Source organism: Heterodontus francisci, chromosome 43 (assembly GCF_036365525.1).
Source record: "Heterodontus francisci isolate sHetFra1 chromosome 43, sHetFra1.hap1, whole genome shotgun sequence".
Lineage (NCBI taxonomy): Eukaryota > Metazoa > Chordata > Chondrichthyes > Heterodontiformes > Heterodontidae > Heterodontus > Heterodontus francisci.
Window position 1 is genome coordinate 23,800,744 of NC_090413.1, and position 24,793 is coordinate 23,825,536.

Below are 24,793 nucleotides of genomic sequence, written 5' to 3' on the forward strand. Positions count from 1 at the left end.
CTATACTTCTCTGACTCTCTCTGTCCCTCTCTGTTTCTCTGTCCGTGTCTCTGATTCTCTCTCTCTCTCTCTTTCCTATTCTCATGCCTGTTGGTGTCTGTCTCATTCCGTCTCTATTGTTGTCCCTATCACTCCCTCTTTTCGTTTCTCCCTGTCCCTCTCGCTCTTTAATTTTTCTAGCTTTTCTTCCTTTCCTGTCATCACTTTTTTTTCTTCTTTAATCGCTCTCTGAGTCCCTGGAAACTTGGTCTGGAGTTCCCAGTTGAAATCCGGACAAATAGCTGACCACTTTATGAATAAATACTGGCTTCCCCCACATGACAGGGCAAATGTGTGACTGACTGATGTGATCTCGAATAAGCTCCAGTGCAGATTCTTGATGAAGCAGGAACAGGGGGAGAGAGAAGCCAGCTCTTCCAATCTCAGACTGCTGGTGGCAATAGATTCACACACGCGTATATACACACACACACTCAGAGCATCCTCCCCTCCCCAGGCCGGTGGAATAATCTGCCAAACCCATCGAGGGAATTCGTACAGCTTTTTCTCAGTGGCTAGACGGTGCTGTAGACCAACTAACGCCACTATCACAATGTCAGTTCTGCAGGACCATGTCTGATTCTCTCTGGACAGTGCTCTCTAATTTTTCTATGCCGTACTTCCTTGACAGCAGCATGTTCCGACGTTCCAAAAGGTAACTGAGAGCCTGTCTCCATTTAACAAAGAAAGGAAAATATTCTTGTGTGGTTAAGAAATAAGGGAGTCTGTACGAGGGAAGGTCAAGCCTTTCTGTGTGTGCACACATGTTTGCTTGCTTCTCGGCTGTGGTGCAATTGTAAATAGGGTGGGATTGTAAAAAATTGATGTTGGTGTTGGGGGGGGAATGGGCTGTGGTTAATGCACAGATATTGAGAAGAAGGAGGGATTAAATCCCCCCCCCCTCCCACTATTGCTGTAAAGATGCTGGGCTGTTAGAAGCAGCAATGCATGCAGCCATAAAGCAGTCAACGATCTAAGTGGTTCACCTTGACAAGACAGTAAAAGGTGCCAGATGTCTGCTTTTTGTGCTGCAAAGAATTGAGGGATTGCGAGATTATGGCTGTAATTGTGAAGTTAAACAGCGCTGCCTGGAACTGTAATCACTGGAGGGTGTGACTGTTATTATTGGGACGGAAGAGAAGCTCAGCAAATGCTGAGATGGATTCTATTGTTCCACTTTGACCCCCCTTTGAGTGCTGAGTCTCTTCTGTTGTGCACCGCTTTACTAACATCACAGACACACACACACACACACACACACACACAATACACACACGCAGACACACAATACAGCCATATATACACACAGACATACACACACACACACAATACAGCCATATATACACACACACACAGACACAGGCACAGAATACAGACTCACATACATAAACATAAAACACACACATAAGGTTATGCACACACAGACACATATGCATTGAATATAGACATACATATAGGGACATGCAGACATACATAAACACACCCCCACACAGACACAGACACACACACACACACAGGGACATACACACCGAAATTAGACACTTACAGAGAACATAGACACACACACACACAGAACACAGACATACAAGCACAAATACACACACAAAAACATACACAAACATACCTACACATATACACAGACATATATAGACACATACCATCGCTGAATCCCCCACTATCAACATCCTAGGGGCTACCATTAACCAGAAATTAAACTGGAGTAGCCATATAAATACCGTGGCTACAACAGCAGGTCAGAGGCTAGGAATCCTGAGGCGAGTAACTCACCTCCTGACTCCCCAAAGCCTGTCCACCATCTACAAGGCACAAGTCAGGGGTGTGATGGAATACTCTCCACCTGCCTGGATGGGTGCAGCTCCAACAACACTCAAGAAGCTTGACACCATCCAGGACAAAGCAGCCTGCTTGATTGGCACCCCATCTACAAACATTCACTCCCTCCACCACCGACGCACAGTGGCAGCAGTGTGTACCATCTACAAGATGCACTGCAGCAATGCACCAAGGCTCCTTAGACAGCACCTTCCAAACCCGCGACCGCTACCAACTAGAAGGACAAGGGCAGCAAATACATGGGAACACCACCACCTGCAAGTTCCCCTCCAAGTCACACACCATCCTGACTTGGAACTATATCGCCGTTCCTTCACTGTCGTTGGGTCAAAATCCTCGAACTCCCTTCCTAACAGCACTGTGGTATACCTATCCAAAATGGACTGCAGCGGTTCAAGAAGGCAGCTTACCACCACCTCCTCAAGGGTAATTAGGGATGGGCAATAAATGGTGGCCTGGCCAGTGACACCCACATCCCATGAATGAATAAAAAAAATACAAACATATGTAGACATTAACATACAGACAGAGATGCACACACACAAAATACTTGCATGCACGTGTACACACACAGGGCGGCACAGTGGCGCAGTGGTTAGCACCGCAGCCTTACAGCTCCAGCGACCCGGGTTCGGTTCTGGGTACTGCCTGTGCGGAGTTTGCAAGTTCTCCCTGTGACCGCGCGGGTTTCCTCCGGGTGCTCCGGTTTTCTCCCACAGCCAAAGACTTGCAGGTTGATGGGTAAATTGGCCATTGTAAATTGCCCCTAGTTTAGGTAGGTGGTAGGAGAATTGAGGGAAGGTGGGGATGTGGTAGGGAATATGGGATTAATGTAGGATTAGTATAAATGGGTGGTTGATGGTCGGCGTGGACTCGGTGGGCCGAAGGGCCTGTTTTGGTGTTGTATCTCTCTATGACACACATTCTCTCTCCTAAAGGCGGGATCACAATCAGTTCATTTCAGGCTTGCCTTTGTGTTTTTTCCAATCAATAATCTGGAACTTGTGTGTCTATGTAAACTCGTAGCAAGATAAAACATTTTTAAAAGTTCAGAAGATAATTCTGAAATAGGTGATGTTGAGTGATGGTGTGCAGATTGAACACTGAATGACCTTCATGATGGAAACATTCCCATTTTCCTTTCCATATGAGGCCTGAGAGAATGAGATTTGCCTTCTCTATATCTCTTTTCAATGCAGAGTCCTTGGCTTTTAGGGAATTTCCTTGGATTTGCCAACTAATCAGGAATGAACGAGGGGAAAGGACTTTGGGATAAAGGCAACCAAAACAATTAAAAGACAGATTATATCTGTGATTGTTATTGAAAAGGCAGAATCAAATATCCTTCAAGTATTTGCTGAATCAATTCACACGCTGCCTAAAAAGGTGTTGAAAGTGTAAGTTATCTCATGTACAGGGCATAAAGGGATGGGGATGAGTGACTGAGGCAGAACTGGTAAACCAAGTGATGTGCCACATCCCACAGATTCCTAAACTTATCGCGTGTAATGGGCTCAGGGTGTGAATGCAGCCAATTTGCTTGAGGCACTGAAAATGGCAGTTTCTGATCGATCTCAGTAACAAATCATTTGGCTCAGGTATGAGGGAGGGGTTCATGATGGTCTCATAAGAACATAAGAAATAGGAGCAGGAGTAGGCCATACCGCCTCTCAAGTTTGCTGCGCCATTCAATAAGATCTTGGCTGACCTTCTACCTCAACTCTACTTTCTCGCCCTGTCCCCATATCCCTTGATTCCAAAATCTATCGATCTCCATCTCACAGTACATCCCATACCCATCAGATATTATTCTATCTTAAACGTGGGATCAAACAGTAGATCAAGTTTAATCTTATTTATTGCAGCTTAGAATGTTACATGTATGAGGTACTTTAATACCATGACTGTTACATGTAGGAGATACTTTAATGCAAACATTATCTTACATGAACCTTGCCTCTCTTCAGATGTTTTTGTCTGCTGTTTTGGAAATCTTGTTAGTGCGGTTTAAAATTGTAAATTCTTGTCTGATGTATCCCTTCCCCCAACCAAGCACCCTTCCCTCCACCCCAAGCCCTTCTCGCCATGCAGAATGTTTTGCTTTCCCTCAATACAGTTTCAATTGCTAACACTGTGCATTGTTGCATTTGTTTGACATGACCACAAACTCCATAACCTGGGGACAGTAACTCACAGTCGGCAGAGAGAAAGTGAACAGACATTTTAATTACTTCATACAGCAGGTGGCTGAATCATTGGAACAGGCTGCCTAGGGTTCCAGAGAACATCCCCACTGAGATATGACACGAGGAATGGAGGAAGAGTCTTTGACATGGAGAACTTGTCCTATCTAGACATGGTGCAGTCACACAAGCTATTTACTGATCCCCAGTGCCCCGTTTCCTGGGAGAGGCAAAAAGCATGGATAAAAACCTGAGGCTGGATTTGGAAAATTCCTAAGATAGTCGAGCAATGCTGTGGGAGAATACAGTCTCCTCTAAATCCTGCTATTCCTACCTAACACCCCAACTTGCCCTCTATGACTGGAAGTGAGCCTTCTTGCTCAGGAACACTCCCAACTTCTATTTGAAGGATTGCACAGTGGCGCCCTTGTCTCAGTTAATAGCACTCCTACTTCTGATTGGGGGGGGTTCAAGCCCCACTCCAGAGACTTCGCACAATTTAGGATGGCACACCCAGCGTAAATGGGTTCGAGGCTAGTTGGTATTGAGGACTGTGGTGAGAAGGTTCGCAGAAAGTAGGGTTGGTCAACATAAAAAAAAATGGACCGGCTTGTTGGGTTTTATAAATCTTTACCTACTCTTAAAAATGTGTCAGTTTTTATAATAACTGGGTAAACTGCATCGCTTCTTGTTGCACATCACGTGACATATTTAACACTCGTTTTAAAATGAAGGCTGGAGAGTATTGTGAAAGAGGCAGCATGGCTGCTCTTCCACAGAGAAGTCCACAGTATGTCACAAGTGGCTACTTATTGGCACTTCCACTCTCAACAAAGAACAAAGAACAGTACAGCACAGGAACAGGCCATTCGGCCCTCCAAGCCTGCGCCGATCTTGATGCCTGCCTAAACTAACACCTTCTGCACTTCCGGGGCCCATATCCCTCTATTCCCTTCCTATTCAAATATTTGTCAAGATGTCTCTTAAACGTCGCTATCGTATCTGCTTCCACCACCTCCCCTGGCAGCAAGTTCCAGGCACTCACCACCCTCTGTGTAAACAACTTGCCTCGCACATCCCCTCTAAACTTTGCCCCTCGCACCTTAAACCTATGTCCCTGACTGTTACTGTACATAGTAACTGACTCTTCCACCCTGGGAAAAAGCTTCTGACTATCCACTCTGTCCATGCCGCTCATAACTTTGTAAACCTCTATCATGTCGTCCCTCCACCTCCGTCGTTCCAGTGAAAACAATCCGAGTTTTTCCAACCTCTCCTCATAGCTAATGCCCTCCAGACCAGGCAACATCCTGGTCAACCTCCTCTGTACCCTCTCCAAAGCCACCACGTCCTTCTGGTAGTGTGGCGACCAGAATTGCACGCAATATTCTAAGTGTGGCCGAACTAAGGTTCTAATTAAGGTTCTCCTGAATGAATTGTACAATGCGTGCATGCCATCACTAGAGTGGCAGCCTGGATTTGTTCTTGTGTTTGAACAGTGCTGTGGTCATGCATGGGTTAACACTTCATTCTGCCTCTTCACATGATATGCCAGTTTCCACAAATGAATGCACATGCTGACTTTAGAGCTGCTTTGTTGGTTCTTATTGATCAAGATACAGGTCAAGTAGGTGCCCACACTGGGATCAGCAGCTACAATGAATACCTCCACAGTAGGGAGCAGCTGGAGACAACACGGCTTGCCCCATGCTCAGATATTTTGTAAAATAAATTAAACATTGAAACCCTGGACGTTTGTGAAATCTCTCTGCTCCCCATTCTAGATCAAATAAAGGCCCCATCCTATCCACTCAGTAATAGCAATGATGCTACTCCGTTTTGGAGTTTAATAAGGACAGCGAATGGAATATTCCACTTTGGATCATCCAAGCAAACCAAAGTTGAGTACAACAGGTTCAAGCAAGTTCAGAGTGAAAAGCTGCCTCGTCTCTGCCCAATACTGGACCTTAAAAGGGACTTCAGCAATCCTGAGCCACAATACTCTTGGGCAGCAATGACTATTGAATAGACAACTTGGGCGGCGATTACCCATTGTGATCCCACTGTCTTCCAGCCATGTCCCGACCTTAACCTGCACTTTCGATCAGGTGAGCAAGACACCTGTGGGAAGGAAGTGGGATCCTTCTTTAAATCTGCAGTTTGGGTGTAGATGATGTCATCAGGACCTGACTGCAATTTTAGTTGAGGGTCTGAGCAGGGGAATAGAGACAACCTGTCCCCACACCACCCTTCGACCCCACCCCACAACCAGGCCAGACCTGCCTGGAGCCTGATTATGAGCCAGAAGAGGCACAGGCAGGTAAATTTTATAATGTAACTTTTGGGCTTCTTTGTGTGTCAGGAGGGGCAGGAGTACTGCCCCGGGCCTCACAAGGAAGCCTTGGGCTTCTCGTGCACCAGAAGCTGTCAGGTTGTCATAGAAATCCTAACTGGTTCCCTAATGTGCTTTAGGGAGAAAAAATTACCATGTTTCCCAAGGTCTGGACTTATATGTGACTCCAATCCTGCACCAACATGGTTGACTCTTAACTGCCCTTTGAAGAAGAAGGCCCACCACCACCTTCTCGAGGGCAACAAGGGATGGGCAATAAATGCCAGCCCTGCCAATGATGCCAACATATATTGAATGAATACAAAAAAAATTCCCATTAATGTTGCAGTTTTTAACAAGTCCTAGAGTTTAACTGGTTCTGACAGGATAGTAATGAAATTTGTGTTTCAAGGACAAATTGAAGGGAAGACTCATCAAACCTCTGGAGCTTTCAACATTGCTGTGTCCTTCCAGGGTCATTGCGAACTGCTGAAATAGGCTAGCTCATCATCCAGCATAAGAAGACAAGTTTTTTTTAAATTCCTTCATGGGATATGAGCGCCACTGTCAAGGCCAGCATTTATTGCCCATCCTTAGTGGCCCTTGAGAAGGTGGTGGTGAGCTGCCTTCTTGAACCGCTGCAGTCCATGTGGTATAGGTAAATCCACAGTGCTGTTCGGGAGGGATTCCAGAATTTTGCCTCAGTGACAGTGAGGGGACGGTGATGTAATTCCAAATCAGGCTGATGTATGATTCAGAGAGGAACTTGCAGATGGTGGTGTTCCATGCGCCTGCTGCCCTTGGTCGTCTGGTTGGTAGAGGTCGCGGGTTTGGAAGGTGCTGTAGAAGAAGCCTTGGTGAGTTTCTGCAATGCATCTTGTAGATGGTACACACTGCGGCTATGATGTGCAGATGGTGGAGGGAGTGAATGTTTAAGGTGGTAGCTGGGGTGCTGATCAGCTGCTTTGTCTTGGATGGTGTTGAGCTTCTTGAGTGTTGTTTGGAGCTGCACTCATCCAGGCAAGTGGAGAGTATTCCATCACACTCCTGACTTGTGCTTTGCAGACGGTGGAAAGGCTTTGGGGAGTCAGGAAGTGAGTTATTCACTGTAGAATAGCCAGACTCTGACTTACTCTTGTATCAGTATTTATGTGGCTGGCCAGTTAAGTTTCTGATCAACAGTAACCTCCAGGATAGTGATGATGGGTGATTCAGTCATGGTAATGCTATTAACTGTCAAGGGAAGGTGCACAGACTCTCTCTTGTTGGGGATGATCATTGTCTGTATTACTTACCTGTGTTATTAGTCACTTATCAGCCCAAGCCTGAATGTTGTCCAGGTCTTGTTGCATGGGGACATGGACTGCTTTATTATCTGAGGAGTTACAAATGGAACTGAACACTGTGCCGAACATTCCCACTTCCATCCTTATGATGGTGGGAAGGTCATTGATGAAGCATCTGAAGATGGTTTGGCCGAGGACACTACCCTCAAACTGAGCAGGTTATTGGTAAGTGTCGCTCGATATCACTGCCGGTGACACCTTCCATCACTTTGATTGAGGGCGGATTGAGGCAGTAATTAGCCGAATGGGATTTTGCCTACTTTTTATGGACAGGACAAACCTGGACAATTTTCCACATTGTTGGGTAGATGCCAGTGTGGTAGTTATACTGGAACAGCTTGGCTAGAGGCACGGCCAGTTCTAGAGCACAAGTCTTCAATACTGTAGCCGGAATGTTGTCAGTCTTCATAGCCTTTGTTGTATTCAGCACGCTCAGTCATTTCTTGATATTGCATGGAGTGAATTAAATTGGTTGATGACTGGTGGGATCCTTAGGAGGATCATCCACTCTGCACTTCTGGCTGAAGGTGGTTGCAAATGCTTCAGCTTTGTTTTTTCGTACTCGTGCTGGGCTCTGCCATCATTGGGGATGGGGATGTTCATGGAGCCTCCTCCTCCCATCATTTGTTTAATTGCCCACCACTATTCATGATTGGATGTGGCAGGATTGCAGAACTTTGATCTGATCTGTTGGTTGTAGGATCCCCTAGCTCTGTCTATAGCATGGTTGCTTCCACTCTTTAGCATGCGCTTAGTCCTGTGTTGTAGCTTCATTAGGTTGGTACCTAATTTTTAGGTGTGCCTGGTGCTGCTCCTGGCATCCTCTTCTACACTCCCCATTGAACTAGAGTTGGCCCTTTGGCTTGATGGTAATGGTTGAGTGAGGGATATACCAGGCCATGACATTACAGATTGTGATGGAATGCAATTCTGCTGCTGCTGTTGGCCCCACAACAGCCCAGTTTTGAGCTGCTACACTTCACTTGCTGTTTTGCTTCAGTTGAAACCCTGAGGGCGTCAGACTTCTCCCAATGAGTCTATAACCCAGATATTACCTGTCCTGTTATAAGCAGACAAGTACTTAATATGCTCCTATGAGATTGCTGTGTTTGCCCACCAACACTCCAGGATTGTCCTGTAGCCTTCAGGAATTGAAGATTAATCTCCTGGACACTGCTGTGAGGAAACTCTGGAGAAAATCGTAGGCGCAATCAAAATCTTTTTTTGTATTTTCTTTGAACACCTCCATTTATTAGTTGTATTGGAGATGGGGGGGAAATGGCAACCCTAATGCAGGTGTTGTAGAATGGACTAGGACCTGGCAGCTGATTCTTCCACATCCCACACCTCACCAAGCACCCCCACGAGATTCCTGCAGTGTTATAGCTCAACAGTTTCCTCGCCAAAACCTCTCCTCTCAGAGAAAGCAGCTGAACTTGGAGCCTCAATCTTGCCGGAATTGAGATCCACAGTGGGTTGGGGAGGGGATCGAAGGATGAAGTGGGCATTGTCCAGTGCCGCCATGGGGAGGCACTGTTCAGGCGCTCTGCTCGCCCAGGGACGGATCGATTGACCTCATCCAAAATGGGAGCTCAGATCAGCTGATTTTCCTGGTGTCCGGTGCACGCGGAATCTTGTGAACCAAGAATTCCAGGGACATGGGAGCCTGGAGTTCTGGGCAGCAGCTATTTGTGAAGGGTTGCTGTTTGTCTGTGGAGCACACTCAATGGAAACAATGATTGTGGGAACTGGAGGCTCCTCAGTCACATCACGGGAAGGTTCTTTGTTGCCCTTTGTGCTGGCCTGCAGCTTAGGGCTGTCCTGACTCTGAACAAGAATGACGTAGGCCACAGGCTTTTGTACCTGGTAGTATATGCCTACGGTTGCCAACTCTGATTGAATGTATTCCTGGAGCTTTTATCATGTGACCTCTGACCTCCCAGTGACCCGCCACCACCATTGTTCTACCAATATGTCCAGCCTCGCAGTAGCCCGCCCTCCTGAGCCACTTGAGAAGCGACCAGACTCTTCTTCACTGATTTCTCAATTTCTGTCAATCAGTCCTTTATTCACCCCTACTTCCCTTTTTTTTAATATAGCTAATAAAAGAAAGTGTTCAAGAATTTTTTTTAAAGCACATAATTGCAATTAATGCCCCAATGACCAATCGTTAATTCCTGAACAATCCTAGAGGGTGACCAACCCTATCATGGGCAACATGTGCCTGCTATCACTTTATCAGCCCCAGAACGTTTGAACAAGAGTTAAATATACCACCAGTCAAGGGCTAGCCTCATTAACTAACAAGTGCAGGGAGTCACAGTTAACCTCAGAATATGGATGAAATGGAAATTATAAAGACATAACCCAAAATGGCCTTGTAATGTGATCTGAGAAACACTGTTGCTATGGCACGTTGCTAAGGTTCTTTATGCTTTCCATGGCCTCCTCTTTTTATTTACTTCTGTTGATTTGTTAAGGAGATTGGCTTGGAAGAGCTCACAAGCTGAGCTGCCTGCTCAATTAACACACACCTTTTGAAGAGCTGATAATTGTCACACGATTGACAGTATATCATTTGATGCCTTACCCCGATAGGGTTGCCAACCCTCCAGGATTGCCCTGGAGTCTCCAGGAATTGAAGTTTAATCAACTGGGCACTGCTACGAGCAAAACCCAAGGAGAAAATTTATTGCTGCAATTAAAAAAAAATTGTTTTATTTTTATTTAGAGATACAGCACTGAAACAGGCCCTTCGGCCCACCGAGTCTGTGCCGATCAACAAGCACCCATTTATACTAACCCTACAGTAATCCCATATTCCCTATCACCTCCCTACACAAGGGGCAATTTACAACGGCCAATTTACCTATCACCTGCAAGTCTTTGGCTGTGGGAGGAAACCGGAGCACCCGGCGAAAACCCACGCAGACACAGGGAGAACTTGCAAAGTCCACACAGGCAGTACCCAGAATCGAACCCGGGTCCCTGGAGCTGTGAGGCTGCGGTGCTAACCACTGCGCCGCCCAAATTGTGTATTTTATTCAATGAAAACTTGAGTTTATTAGTTATAAATGTATTGGAGATGGGAAGAAATCATTGTTTGACTGAACAGGGAGGTGAGAGGTCATGTGATGAAAACTCCAGGATTGGGTTCACCTCGAGTTGTCAACCGAACAGCCCGAGCAGCATCCAAACTCTAGTGGCCTCATTGGGAGAGGTTGGGTGAGAATGATCTAAAGAGAACAAGTGTGATGCAGATTAGAAGTGGTACAGATATCAATAGTGTTAACTGTTATTGCACTGGCTAATCCATGTCCTTGGAAAGAGATTTGTGATGATAATTCGTTTAGCTGCCTCTGCTGCTCTCCCCCCATTCCCCTTGCCAAATCTAGCCCAAGGATTTCCCCTGGTCTAGGCCTGAACTCATGTCTTTCCAAAGTTTCTTTCCCATCTACACTCATATTGTCTCATCTTGTCTGTGAGTCCCACCTGCTGCTGCCTTGACCCAATTCCCAATAATCACCCAACCTCTCTTTGTGGCCCTGAGGTCAGCTGACATTGTAAATAGTTCCCTCTACCTGGGTACTATTTCCATGCTTCCCCCACCGCACCCCCCCCACCTTCGAAACCGCCATCACTACACCCCTCCTCAAAAGAACACACTTTCTGTCTTTGCAAATGACTATCCCATCTTCAATATCCCTTTCCTCTTCAAAGTCCTTTAATGCGTTGCTATCACCCAAATCCGTGGCCATCTTTCCTGCAACATTGTCTTCAATCTCAGTGTCATCAAACCTTAATTAATTTGCTTCGTCCTTTCTATCCATCTTTGGCCATTTCTTGCACTATAGCTTGTGGGAACTCACCTAGTTTATTACAATTGTTGGTTCTTGGGCTTTGGGCATTGCCCTTGAGAAGCTGGTGATGGTCCATCTTCATGAACTTCTGCACTCCGTGTGGTGAAGGTGCCCCCCACAGTGCTGTTAAGCAGGGAGCTCTAGGATTTTGACCCAGCGACGATGAAGGAATGGTGAAATATTTCCGACTCAGTGTGTGGTTGGAGGTGATTGTGTCCCACAACATTGCCACTCTCGTCTTTCTAGATGGTAGAGCTTGTGGGGCTAGGACATACTGATGCAGTAACATTGGTGAGTTGTTGCCTTCTACAGATTGTGGTGGAGGGGGGATAGTGAGTTCAGTGGCAAGTATGCATGTGTGTCAGCTGTGGTTCATTTGATAGCACTCTTGCTGCTAAATGTTAAAGTTCCTGGTTCAAGTCTCACTCCAGAGCTTGAGCATAAAAATCAAGGCTGACACTCCAGTGCAGTACTGAGGGAGTGCTGCACTGTTGGTGGTGCTGCCTTTTGGATGATAGGTTAAATTGAGGCCTCATCTGCCTGCTCGGGTGGATGTAAAAGATCCCATGGCACTATTTTGAAGAAGAGCAGGGGAGTTCGCTCTGGTGCCCTGGCCAGTATATCTCCCTCAATCAACATCACAATGAAAAAATATAAAAGGAAGTCTTCCTTTTTAATGCAAGAATCAATGGTGATGCCCCTGCAGTGGAATGCCTGCTGCTGTCTTTTTTTTTTTACTAGCTCGTGGGAATTGTTGGCTCGGCCAGCATTTATTGCCCATATCTAATTGCCCTTGAGCCACTGCAGTCCTTGGGGTGTAGGTATACCAACAGTGCTAGCTGCTCAGTACTACGGAGTGGCTTGCTAGGCCATTTCCGAGGGCATTTAAGAGTTAACCACATTGCTGTGGAGCTGGAGTCACATGTAGGCCAGATCAGATAAGGACAGCAGATTTCCTTGCCTAAAGGACATTAGTGAACCAGATGGGTTTTTACAATAATCAACAATGGTTTCATGGTCACCATTAGACTAGCTTTTTAATTCTAGATTTATTAATTGAATTAAATTTCACCATCTGCCATGGTAGGATTCGAACGCATGCCCCCAATGCGTGAGCCTAGCTCTGGTACAGTGACATTGCCATTACACCACCACCTCCCCACCTAGACTCTCACATGTAGCTCGGCACCCTGGGGCTTTGTCTGAGTGTGTTGCATGTTTCTGAGATCTTTTGTCAGCGTCTTAGGGGTTAACATCAGCGTTCAGTAAACATTGGGCCTGACCAAACCGCCTGTAAATTTGGCGCTGGTTTGTCTGCACTGGGCATTTTTTATCGAATTGGCTCTTCTGTCTCTGAAGCTGACCTTGGATTCATGTCCTACCTCCTTCACTTTCTTTTACACACAGGGTCGAATAGGTACCATCTGTGCCCCTTAGATTCTGTTTTCCACTGGGAGCCTGTCTCTGTACTCTACGTGCCATCTCGGAACTGGAGCCAGGACCGGCTGGCCAGAGGTGTTTCCTGAAGTGCCCCACTGACTGGGCAAAGTGACCATTCTTTTTCCTTCTCACCTGTCCCACCCCCCCACAACCTTTCCTGAAGGTTGTGACACCTGTTTGAGGTACAGCTTCTCAGGTGTCAACGGGCCCCTGCTACCACATCCAGGTGAGGTGAGTGTAGACCCTCTATTTTGTTCCACCGGGGAGAACATCGCAGCTGAATCCAATCACATACTCACTCGACATCCACAAACCTACTTTCCAGCAAGGGAGTAGGAACCCCGCTGACTTTTGCCCTGCTGACCTTTAACCTCCTTAGCATAGGACACCGAAGTCAATTGCTGCTGACTGCACCAGGGATTGAACCTGGGACTACACTGGCCTCTGCTTTCTCCACCATCAGAAGTGAGTGAGCTCACATTTTTATTTTAAAAGTCCTAGGAGGTAAAGATGTATGCCTGAAGATTTTGTTCAGGTGACGATAACTTCACTTCAGCAGTTTTGTTTGATTTTTCTGCCGTGCAGCGGTCACGGCCCAGGTTACAAATGGCTTTAAGGTTAAGCAATGCCTCCATTTTAAAATTCTCATCCTTGTTTTCAAATCCTTCGTGGCCTCGCTCCTATTTCTGTAATCTCCTCCAGCCTCACAACCTTCTGAGATATCTGAGCTCTTCCAATTCTGGCCTCTTGCACGTCCCTGATTTTAATCGCTCCAACATTGGTGACCGTGTATTCAACTGCCTAGGCCGTAAACTCTGGAATTCCCTCCCTAAACCTCTCCACCTCTCAAACTCTCTTTCCACCTTTAAGATGCTCCTTAAAACCTACCTCTTTGGCCAAGCTTATGGTCATCTGCCCTAACATCCTCTTGCATGGCTCAGTGTCCAATTTTGTTTGATAACCGTCCTGTGAAGCGCCTTGGGATGTTTTATTAAAGGTGCTATGTAAATGCAAGTTGTTGTTAATCTCCTCTGATATTAAGCAGAGGAAATTAACCCGTCAAAAATAAACACAGAAACCATTTTTAGAGCTTCTCATTGGACCCCTTAAGATGCAGCAATGCTCATGTCTGCCTTTCCCTTTCCTTCCCGTTCAGCTGTGACTCAGTGAGTTCCACTCCCACCTCTGAGTCAGAGACTTCAGTACAAATTCAAGGCTGGCACTCCACTGAAGGAGGGCCACACTGTCAGAGAGGCTGGCTTTCGGATGAGGCGATTTCGCAGAAGAGCAGGGGAGTTCTCCACAGTGTCCTAACCACTTCAAAATAGTGCTGTGGGATCTTTTACAACCAACAGATTGTATTCAATATAAGTGCAACTAACCCACTGTGTAATTAATCATGAAAACATTCCTTACTGTATTAGAAAGTCCGTAAAGTCCTATTTTGTAAACATCATGACCCATCTGGTTCACTAATGCCCTTTAGGGAAGGAAATCTGCTGTCCTTACCTGGTCTGGCCTTAATGTGACTCCAGACCCACAGCAATGTGGTTAACTCTGACATGCCCTCTGAAATGGCCTAGCAAGCCACTCAGTTGTACCTAACCGCGACGAAGTCAATAAAAAGGAATGAAACCGGACGGACCACCCGGCATCGACCTAGGCAACGGAAACGACAACGGCAAACCCAGCCCTGTCGACCCTGTAAAGTCCTCCCTACTAACATCTGGGGGCTTGTGCCAAAGTTGGGAGAGCTGTCCCACAGACTAGTCAAGCAACAGCCTGACATAGTCATACTCACGGAATCATACCTTACAGACAATGTCCCAGACACTGCCATCACCATCCCCGGGTATGTCCTGTCCCACCGGCAGGACAGACCCACCAGAGGTGGCACAGTGGTATACAGTAGGGAGGGAGTTGCTTTGGGAGTCCTCAACATCGACTCCGGACCCCATGAAGTCTCATGGCATCAGGTCAAACATGGGCAAGGTAACCTCCTACTGATTACCACCTACTGCCCTCCCTCAGCTGATGACTCAGTACTCCTCCATGTTGAACACCACTTGGAGGAAGCACTGAGGGTGGCAAGGGCACAAAATGTACTCTGGGTGGGGGACTTCAATGTCCATCACCAAGAGTGGCTCGGTAGCACCACTACTGACCAAGCTGGCCGCGTCCTAAAGGACATAGCTGCTAGACTGGGTCTGCGGCAGGTGGTGGGGGAACCAACATGAGGGAAAAACATACTTGACCTCGTCCTCACCAATCTGCCTGCTGCAAATGCTTCTGTCCATGACAGTATTGGTAGAAGTGACCACCGCACAGTCCTTGTGGAGACGAAATCCAGCCTTCACATTGAGGATACCGTCCATCGTGTTGTGTGGCACTATCACCGTGCTAAATGGGATAGATTTCGAACAGATCTATGCAAAACTGGGCATCCATGAGGCACTGTGGGCCATCAGCAGCAGTAGAATTGTACTCAGCCACAATCTGTAACCTCATGGACCAGCATATCCCCCACTCTACCATTACCATCAAGCCAGGAGACCAACTCTGGTTCAATGAAGAGTGCAGGAGGGCATGCCAGGAGCAGCACCAGGCATACCTCAAAATGAGGTGTCAACCTGGTGAAGCTACAACCCAGGAATACTTGCATGCCAAATTGCGTAAGCAGCATGCGATAGACAGAGCTAAGCGATCCCATAACCAACGGATCAGATCTAAGCTCTGCAGTCCTGCCACATCCAGCCGTGAATGGTGGTGGACAATTAAACAACTAACTGTAGGGTTAGTATAAATGGGTGGTTGTTGGTCGGCACAGATTCGGTGGGCCGATGGGCCTGTTTCAGTGCTGTATCTCTAAATAAAATAAATAAACTGGAGGAGGTGGCTCCACAAATATCCCCATCCTCAATGATGGGGGAGCCCAGCACATCAGTGCATAAGATAAGGCTGAAGCATTTGCAACAATCTTCAGCCAGAAGTGCCGAGTTGATGATCCATCTCGGCCTCCTCCTGAAGTCCCCAGCATCACAGATGCCAGACTTCAGCCAATTCAATTCACTCCGCGTGATATCAAGAAACAACTGAAGGCACTGGATACTGCAAAGGCTATGGGCCCTGACAATATTCCGGCAATAGTACTGAAGACCTGTGCTCCAGAACTTGCCGCGCCCCTAGCCAAGCTGTTCCAGTACAGCTACAACACTGACATCTACCCTGCAATGTGGAAAATTGCCCAGGTATGTCCTGTGCACAAAATGCAGGACAAGTCCAACCCAGCCAATTACCGCCCCATCAGCCTACTCACAATCATCAGTAAAGTGATGGAAGGTGTCATCAACAGTGCTATCAAGCGGCATTTGCTTCGCAATAACCTGCTCAGTGACGTTCAGTTTGGGTTCAGCCAGGGCCACTCAGATCCTGACCTCATCACAGCCTTGGTTCAGACATGGACAAAAGAGCTGAACTCAAGAGGTGAGGTGAGAGTGACTGCCCTTGACATCAAGGCAGCATTTGACCGAGTATGGCATCAAGGAGCCCTAGCAATACTGAGGTCAATGGGAATCGGGGAAAACCCTCCGCTGGCTGGAGTCATACCTAGCGCAAAGGAAGATGGTTGTGGTTGTTGGAGGTCAATCATCTCAGCTCCAGGACATCACTGCAGGAGTTCCTCAGGATAGTGTCCTAGGCCCAACCATCTTCAGCTGCTTCATCAATGACCTTCCTTCAATCATAAGGTCAGAAACGGGGATGTTCGCTGATGATTGCACAATGTTCAGCACCATTCGTGACTCCTCAGATACTGAAGCAGTCCGTGTAGAAATGCAGCAAGACCTGGACAATATCCAGGCTTGGGCTGATAAGTGGCAAGTAGCATTCACGCCACACAAGTGCCAGGCAATGACCATCTCCAACAAGAGAGAATCTAACCATCTCCCCTTGCCATTCAATGGCATTACCATCGCTGAATCCCCACTATCAACATCCTAGGGGCTACCATTGACCAGAAACTGAACTGGAGTAGCCATATAAATACCGTGGCTACAAGAGCAGGTCAGAGGCTCGGAATCCTGAGGCAAGTAACTCACCTCCTGACTCCCCAAAGCCTGTCCACCATCTACAAGGCACAAGTCAGGAGTGTGATGGAATACTCTCTAGTTGCCTGGATGGGTGCAGCTCCAACAACACTCAAGGAGCTCGACACCATCCAGGTCAAAGCGGCCTGCTTGATTGGCACCCCATCTACAAACGTTCACTCCCTCCACCACCGACACACAGTGGCAGCAGTGTGTATCATCTACAAGATGCACTGCAGCAATGCACCAAGGCTTCTTAGACAGCACCTTCCAAACCCACGACCTCTACCAACTGGAAGGACAAGGGAAGCAAATACATGGGAACACCACCACCTGCAAGTTCCTTTCCAAGTCTCACACCATCCTGACTTGGAACTATATCGCCGTTCCTTCACTGTCGCTGGGTCAAAATTCTGGAACTCCCTTCCTAACAGCACTGTGGGTGTACCTACCCCAAATAGACTGCAGCGGTTCAAGAAGGCAGCTCACCACCACCTCCTCAAGGGCAATTAGGGATGGGCAATAAATGCTGGCCTGGCCAGTGATGCCTACATCCCATGAATGAATATAAAAAAGATTGATTTACACCCCATACACCTTAAACATCCACTGCCTCTGCCAGCGACTGCAGTGTGTACTATCTGCAGGGCTGCAGTGTGTACTATCTGCAGGATACAATGCAGCAACTTGCCAAGTCTCCTTGAGTTGAATCCCCAAGCCTGCAACCTCCACCATCTAGAAGGGTAACAGTGCATGGGAAAACCACCACCTCCAAGTTTTCCTCCAAGTCACACACAATCCTGATTTGGAAATATATCGCTGTTCCTTCAATGCCACTGGGCCAAAATCCTGGAACTCCTGACCTCCCAACACCGTGGGAGTCACTGACCACACCAGCTGCAACAGTTCAAGATAAAGACCCACCATCACCTTCTCAAGGGTGACTAGGGATGGGCAATAAATCCCAGCGATGCCCACATTCTGAGAATTAATTAAAACACAGGTTATGCACAGTGTGATTCACAGTCTCACCAATGGAACCGAACATGGAGACACCAGTAACGTGACCTTCAATGTCCATATCGCTGCATGTGCTTTGGGCCCCAGCGCCTGTATCCATGGGGCCCTAAAGGCTGAGGCTTACCCAAGGCCTCACTGACCCACTACACTCCAATATACTCCCAAGTGCCTTGAAATTCATAGCCTATGCACCTATCATGCTCTTTGTGCATTATAGCCCCAAGCTTTAATTTAGTGGTTCTCAAACTTCTTCATCCATGGACCACCTGCAGGTCCTACCTCAAACACTTTCACTTGCCACCTCAAAAAAAACTCACCAGAATTAATGGGAACTTGTGGAAACTTTAAATATTTCACTGCTTTTCTGCTACTAAATGTAATAGATATATGTGCAATAAGTTTTTAAAATTAAATATAAGTAAATTATTAATTCATGTCAGAAACAAAAGTACAGACATTTTCATATTATAAGCATTAACACTACAAGAGAACATGTTTATTTGAAACATTCTAATATGTTATAAAGTCATCACAATAATCTTCTGAGAAACTAACACTTATCTTACAGCTATTTGAATTAAACAAAATCAACAGTAATGTAAATCTTGCTTACAAAACTACATTGTTGTTGCTCGTGATTATGACGACTCATGCCGCGCACATGGGAGCTGGGCAGATTGTGTGACATCACACAAATGGTGGGGATGAGGGTTCCAGCCTGTTCTCTCGTAGGGCCCCAGCCGTGGCATTGCACGTCAGTAACTTGCATTTTGGACCAGCTCGCGGACCTCCTGAGTTTGAGAACCGCTGCTTTAAATCAGGGATCATTCCCATAATGGAACTTCCTATAAAACCTATTTCTTTGACCAATCCTTTGGTCACCTATCCTAATAGATGTGGCTTGGTGTCAAAATTGAATTTGATTACACTCCTGTTAATTGCCTGGGGATGTTTTACTACATTTAGAGGTGCCATATAAATGCAAGTTATTGTTGCTGCACCACTTGGACCCTGACAAGGTTAACTGAGTTCAATGATGAGCCTTTTAATGAACCAGGTGCAGTACAAGGAGGATTTGACCTCTCTAAACTGCACCTGATTTACAAACAGGTCCTTCGAGAAGAAGGTAAATGGCTTCATCTCATCTTCATGCAGCTCAGGATGGCACAGGATATGATGAAGTCACACACGCACCAAAGCGACTATGTTTGTCTTTGATTTCAAGGAAGTTGGGATGAAATCTGAGAGAACTCGATCGAGAGTGAAAGGGCGTCTGACAGTCAGATTGTGCCCAAAGGTACTTGATGTGTATTGTCCTCTAATATCCTGCCGTATCCTGAATGTTTTATAGTACTTTCTTTCACAGTTCAGTGATACCATCTCTTGGTTTGGGATGGAAAGAGGAGGATAATTGCAAAATGTATTTACTGCCATGGCTTAGTGGGTAGCACTCTTGCCTCTCAGTCAGAAGGTTGTGGGTTCAAATCATCACTCCGGAGACTTGAGCACTGAAATTAGACTGACAGTTCAGCGAAGCTCTGAGGGAGTGCTGCACTGTTGGAGGTGCCGTCCTTCAGTGAGACATTAAACTGAGGCCCTGTCTTTCCTCTCAGAAAACGGTCCCATGACACTATTTCAAAATAAAAGCAAGGGAGGTTTCCCCCAGTGCCCCAGCCAATATTTATTCCACAATCAACAAGTAATTTGGTCACTATTTCACTGCTACTTGTGGGAACTTGCCGTGCACAAATTGGTGGCCGCTATTCCCATATTACAACAGTAATCATACTTTAAAAGTACACCATTGGGTGTAAAGTGCCTTGGGACATCTAGTGGTCATGAAAGATGCTATATAAATGCAAGTCTTTATCATTTTTAAATGGTAGACTTCCTTTGGGAAGAGGCAATAGTTGGGAGCATACCAGGAATGAACAAGTGAGAGACAAGCAGAGAGAGAGAGAGATACACACACAAAGAATTAGAGTGGATGAAGCAGAGACAGCGAGAGAGAGACAGAAATAATTACGGAGAGTTGCAGAACAAAGGATATTGAAGGAATTAGTGAGTGAGAAGAGCAGGCAATTAGAGGATCAGAAACATTTTTTTTAAAAACTTGTCTTTAAGCAGTATCACAGGAGATTGAATGGTTCTTGTAAACAAGGAATCTGGGTTTTTCTGATGGATGAATTAGCAGCTGTATCATGTGATCCGACACTGAGTCAATCAGAGTGGGATGGCTCCAGGTTACTATCCCAAGCTGGTGAATCACTTGCCAGGTCTCCGCTGGGAATACATTGGGAAATTACAGTCTCTGTCTGTGCCTCTCTGCTGGGCGGGAAGAAGAGTCATCCCAAAATCCCACTTCTGATTATGATGCAGTGACTCAACAACAACTTGCCTTTAAGAATAGCAAAACATCCCACAGCTCTTCACAGGAACCAAGCTGCATAAAGAGATGTTAGGACAGGTGTCCAAACCCTTGGACAAAGCAGTAGATTTTAAGAAGTGTTTAGTTTAGAGATACAGCACTGAAACAGGCCCTTCGGCCCACCGAGTCTGTGCCGACCATCAACCACCCATTTATACTAATCCTACACTAATCCCATATTCCTACCACATCCCCACCTGTCCCTATATTTCCCCTACCACCTACCTATACTAGGGGCAATTTATAATGGCCAATTTACCTACCAACCTGCAAGTCTTTTGGCTTGTGGGAGGAAACCGGAGCACCCGGAGGAAACCCACGCAGGCACAGGGAGAACTTGCAAACAAGTGTCTTAAAGAAGAGAGAGACGGAGACATTTGGGGAGGGATTTCCAGAGCTTCGGGCCTAGACTGCTGAAGGCCTGGCCGCCAATGGTGGAGCGATAAAAATCGGGGACGTGCAAGAGGCCAGAATAGGGAGGAGTGCTGAGGCTTCTACCTGTGTATGAATGTTGAACGAGGACAGAACCTGGCCCAACTGTGATGCCTTCTGTAGTCAACTAACCAAATCCCTTCCTGAAAATCACAAAGCATGGACTGTTGATTCCCTCCATACCCCAGCTGACTGGCAGTGATTCCACCAGCAGCATCCTGCCTCAGATCACCACAAATGCTAAAATCTTACCTAGAATTAGAACGTACAGCACAGAAACAGGCTATTCAGCCCAATGACTCCTTGTGGTAGCTATTTCCACATTCTCACCACTCTCTAGGTAAAGAAGTTTTTTCCTAAATTACCTATTGAATTTTGTAGCAGCCCGAGTTCTGGTTTCCCCCACAATTAGAAACATCTTCTGCAAATCTTCTCTACCAAACTGCTTCAGAATTTTAAGGACCCCTATCAGGTCATCTCTCAGCCTTTTCTACTAAAGAGAGCCCCAGCATGCTCAATCTTTCCTTATCGGTGGAACCTCTCAGTTCTGGTATCATTGTTGTAAACCTTTTGTATCTTTTCCCGTCCTTTTTTTGTACGGCTCAGTGCCTGACCAGTTGGCCAAATTTGCAATTCTGAAGTATCTTGGGACATGTGTGATACATTAAAGGTGCTAATATAAATGCAAGATTATTTTTATCTGCTTCACAAACCACTGACCACCTCCAGGCGCGTATCCATTGTCTCTCGAGATAAGGAGGCCCAAAGAAGAAAATTTTTTGAGAACTTAAATGGTGCTACTTTTGAATTCAGGGTCCTGGATGAAGGCTGCTGAGTTCAAGCATCCAAAGTAATGTTGTTGATTGTGCAGTGTGCAGACTGCTCTACCTCAGTTTAATAACCACTTAAAGGCAGAGATTGCTCACAGCGTTGAGTGTTCCCCCACTGGTGTGGATGGGAGCTTGATGTGTGTCGTGTATAGTAATGAGGCTAATTTCTGTTTAAATGGAGGCAGCTGACCTTTCACTGAATGCACATAGCCTAATGGCCTCATTGTCACCTTGTTAAATGTTTAATTGTTGTGTAAACACCTGGGATTAGAGGGTGGTAACATTCTGGTGAAGTGATAGCACTTTGCTGAGTGCTTCTAAACAGAGGCTGCCATTATATTGCATGAGTGCTTCCATGAGTGTTTCACCTCCTGGCCCCATTTACATTGTGGGTGGAATTTATGGACAACTGCCCATTAGGGTTGCCAACACTAGTCAAGTCCTAGTCCCAAGACTTGGAGTACAAGATCCAGGCTGACAATCCTAGTGCATTAGTGAGGAACTTTTTTTTTAATTTCCAAAATATACTTTATTCATAAAAATCTGTAAAAAATACATTACCCAACAGTTTCAAACAGCACCAAGTCAAAAGATACAAACAGTGCAAAGGAGGTCAGTTTCCTTCAATACAATCCTGAGTTGCCTCACAACCCTTCCATTTCATTTGTCATGCCATATACATTTTTACATTTTACAGCAAACGAAAATTTTCCTGATACAGTTTGAGGGGTTTTCCATGGATCCAGTCCCTCTGTTCAGCTTGGTGGGGGGACCTTACACAGTGGACTTTCCCTATTGAGCCTTTGCTGCGGCTGCCCCAAACTTTAGTGCGTCTCTCGGCACGTAGTCCCGGACCTTAGGGCGGCACAGTGGCGCAGTGGTTAGCACCGCAGCCTCACAGCTCCAGCGACCCGGGTTCAATTCTGGGTCCTGCCTGTGTGGAGTTTGCAAGTTCTCCCTGTGTCTGCGTGGGTTTCCTCCGGGTGCTCCGGTTTCCTCCCACATGCCAAAGACTTGCAGGTTGATAGGTAAATTGGCCATTAGCAATTGCCCCTAGTATAGGTAGGTGGTAGGGAAATATAGGGACAGGTGGGGATGTGGTAGGAATATGGAATTAGTGTAGGATTAGTATAAATGGGTGGTTGATGGTCGGCACAGACTCGGTGGGCCAAAGGGCCTGTTTCAGTGCTATATCTCTAAGCTAAACTAAACCTTGGAATGTGCCAGTCTGCAACCTTCGGTCGTGGCTGCTGATAACAGAGCTCTCTCTGTGTACCTTTTGGAAGAAGTAATGCGAGCACGCCTCATCCTGCTCCATGGAGCAGACTCTGGACCGGAAGATGATCTTGGAGGCCTCTGTGGCAAAGAGCGAGGCCTGCTGGCCCTTCACCTCTTGGAGATCCTCCTTGACCTCGACCCCCATCGACTGCAGCCGGAGCAGATTTTGCATACTTTTCTGGAGTTGGGACATTTCCCTCTGTCTCTCTCTCACCCTCTGAACACCTTTGAGGATAAAGAACCTCTTGATGTTCTCCTTGATCACTTCCCACCAGTGAACAGGAGACTCAAAGAGGGGTTTCACGGTCCTCCAACCTTTGTAATCCCTTTTGAGTTCCTTTTGCATTATTGAGGAACGTTGTACTGTTGGAGGCACCATCTTTCGATGAGACGTTAAACCAAGGCCCCCATCTGCCCTTTTGGGTGAACGTAAGAATTTTCATGGTACTGTTTCGAAGAAGAGTAGGGGATTTCTCCCCGGTGTCCTGGCGAATATTTTTCTCTCAACCAACATCATTAAAACAGATTATCGAGTCATTATTTTATTGCTGTTTGTGGGATCTTGCTGTATGCAAATTGGCTGCTGCGTTTCCTACATTACAACAATGACTACACTTCAAAAGTACTTCATTGGCTGCAAAGTCCTATGGGACGTCCTGCGGTCATGAAAGGTGCTATATAAATGCAAGTCTTTCCTCCTGTCTTCTATTGCTTCTCATTCCGCACTCTCTAACACCAGTATACCATGAGAACATAAGAAACAGGAGCTGGAGTAGGCCATTTGCTCCTTCGAGCCTGCTCTGCCATTCAACAAGACCATGGCTGATCTTCTACCTAAATTCCACCTTCCCGCATTACCCCCATAACCTTTGGTAGCCAAAGGTTTATCAACCTCTGTCTTGAATATACTCAATGACTGAGTATCCGCAAGCCTCTGGGGTACAGAATTCCAACGATTCACAACCATTAGTGTGAAGAAATTTCTCCCCATCTCAGCCCTCAATGGCCAACCCCTTATTCTGAGTCTGTGACCCTGTAGGTTAGATCCCCCAGCCAGGGGGAAACATCCCCTCAGCATCTACTCTGTCAAGTCCCTTAAGGATTTTATATGTTTCAATTAGATTAACTCTCATTCTTCTAAACTCAATCTCTCCTCATAGGACAATGCCCACATCCCAGGAATCAGTCTACAGAACCTTTATTACACTCCCTCTAGGGCAATGCCACTCATCCTCTATTCTCTGACTCCAGAATTTTGGCGTTGTGTCAATGACAGGACCATGATTATATGCCCAAGGCTTCCGGATTTAGGCAATGCTGTCGATTTAACCTCCTCTGTTCTAACGAAAAGATCCCACTGTTTTTCTCATAACAGACTCTCGCGAACTAAAAAATCTTTCGGATTTGTTCAGGGTTGACAGCTCCAGAAGTGGCGTGGAAATTTCTGGCAACTTGCACGTTCGATTAAAGCAGCAACACACTTCACAGATGAGTTAACAACAAGACATAGACGAGGCCAGATGTTTGTTAGTTTGCACGGGGTTCTCTGAACTTCACTACTGAATGATTACAGAAGGCCTCTCACTGAGCAAGATAACATGAGGTTAATGCGTTCCAGCAGTGAGTCCGAGAGTTGAGCAGCTATTGGAAGGAGGATATGGTAGAT

At 46.3% G+C, this 24,793-nt stretch overlaps 1 protein-coding gene across 1 annotated transcript in view; it reads left to right on the forward strand.

Annotated features, from left to right (window-relative positions):
- Positions 1–611: 611 nt before the first annotated feature.
- The window catches only part of LOC137355564 (microtubule-associated serine/threonine-protein kinase 1-like), a 101,596-nt gene continuing 77,414 nt past the window's right edge, over positions 612–24,793 (forward strand). Inside the window, exon 1 of the mRNA XM_068020816.1 lies at positions 612–694. Within this exon, the coding sequence (XP_067876917.1) occupies positions 612–694 (83 nt within the window). The remainder of the gene's footprint in view (positions 695–24,793) is intronic.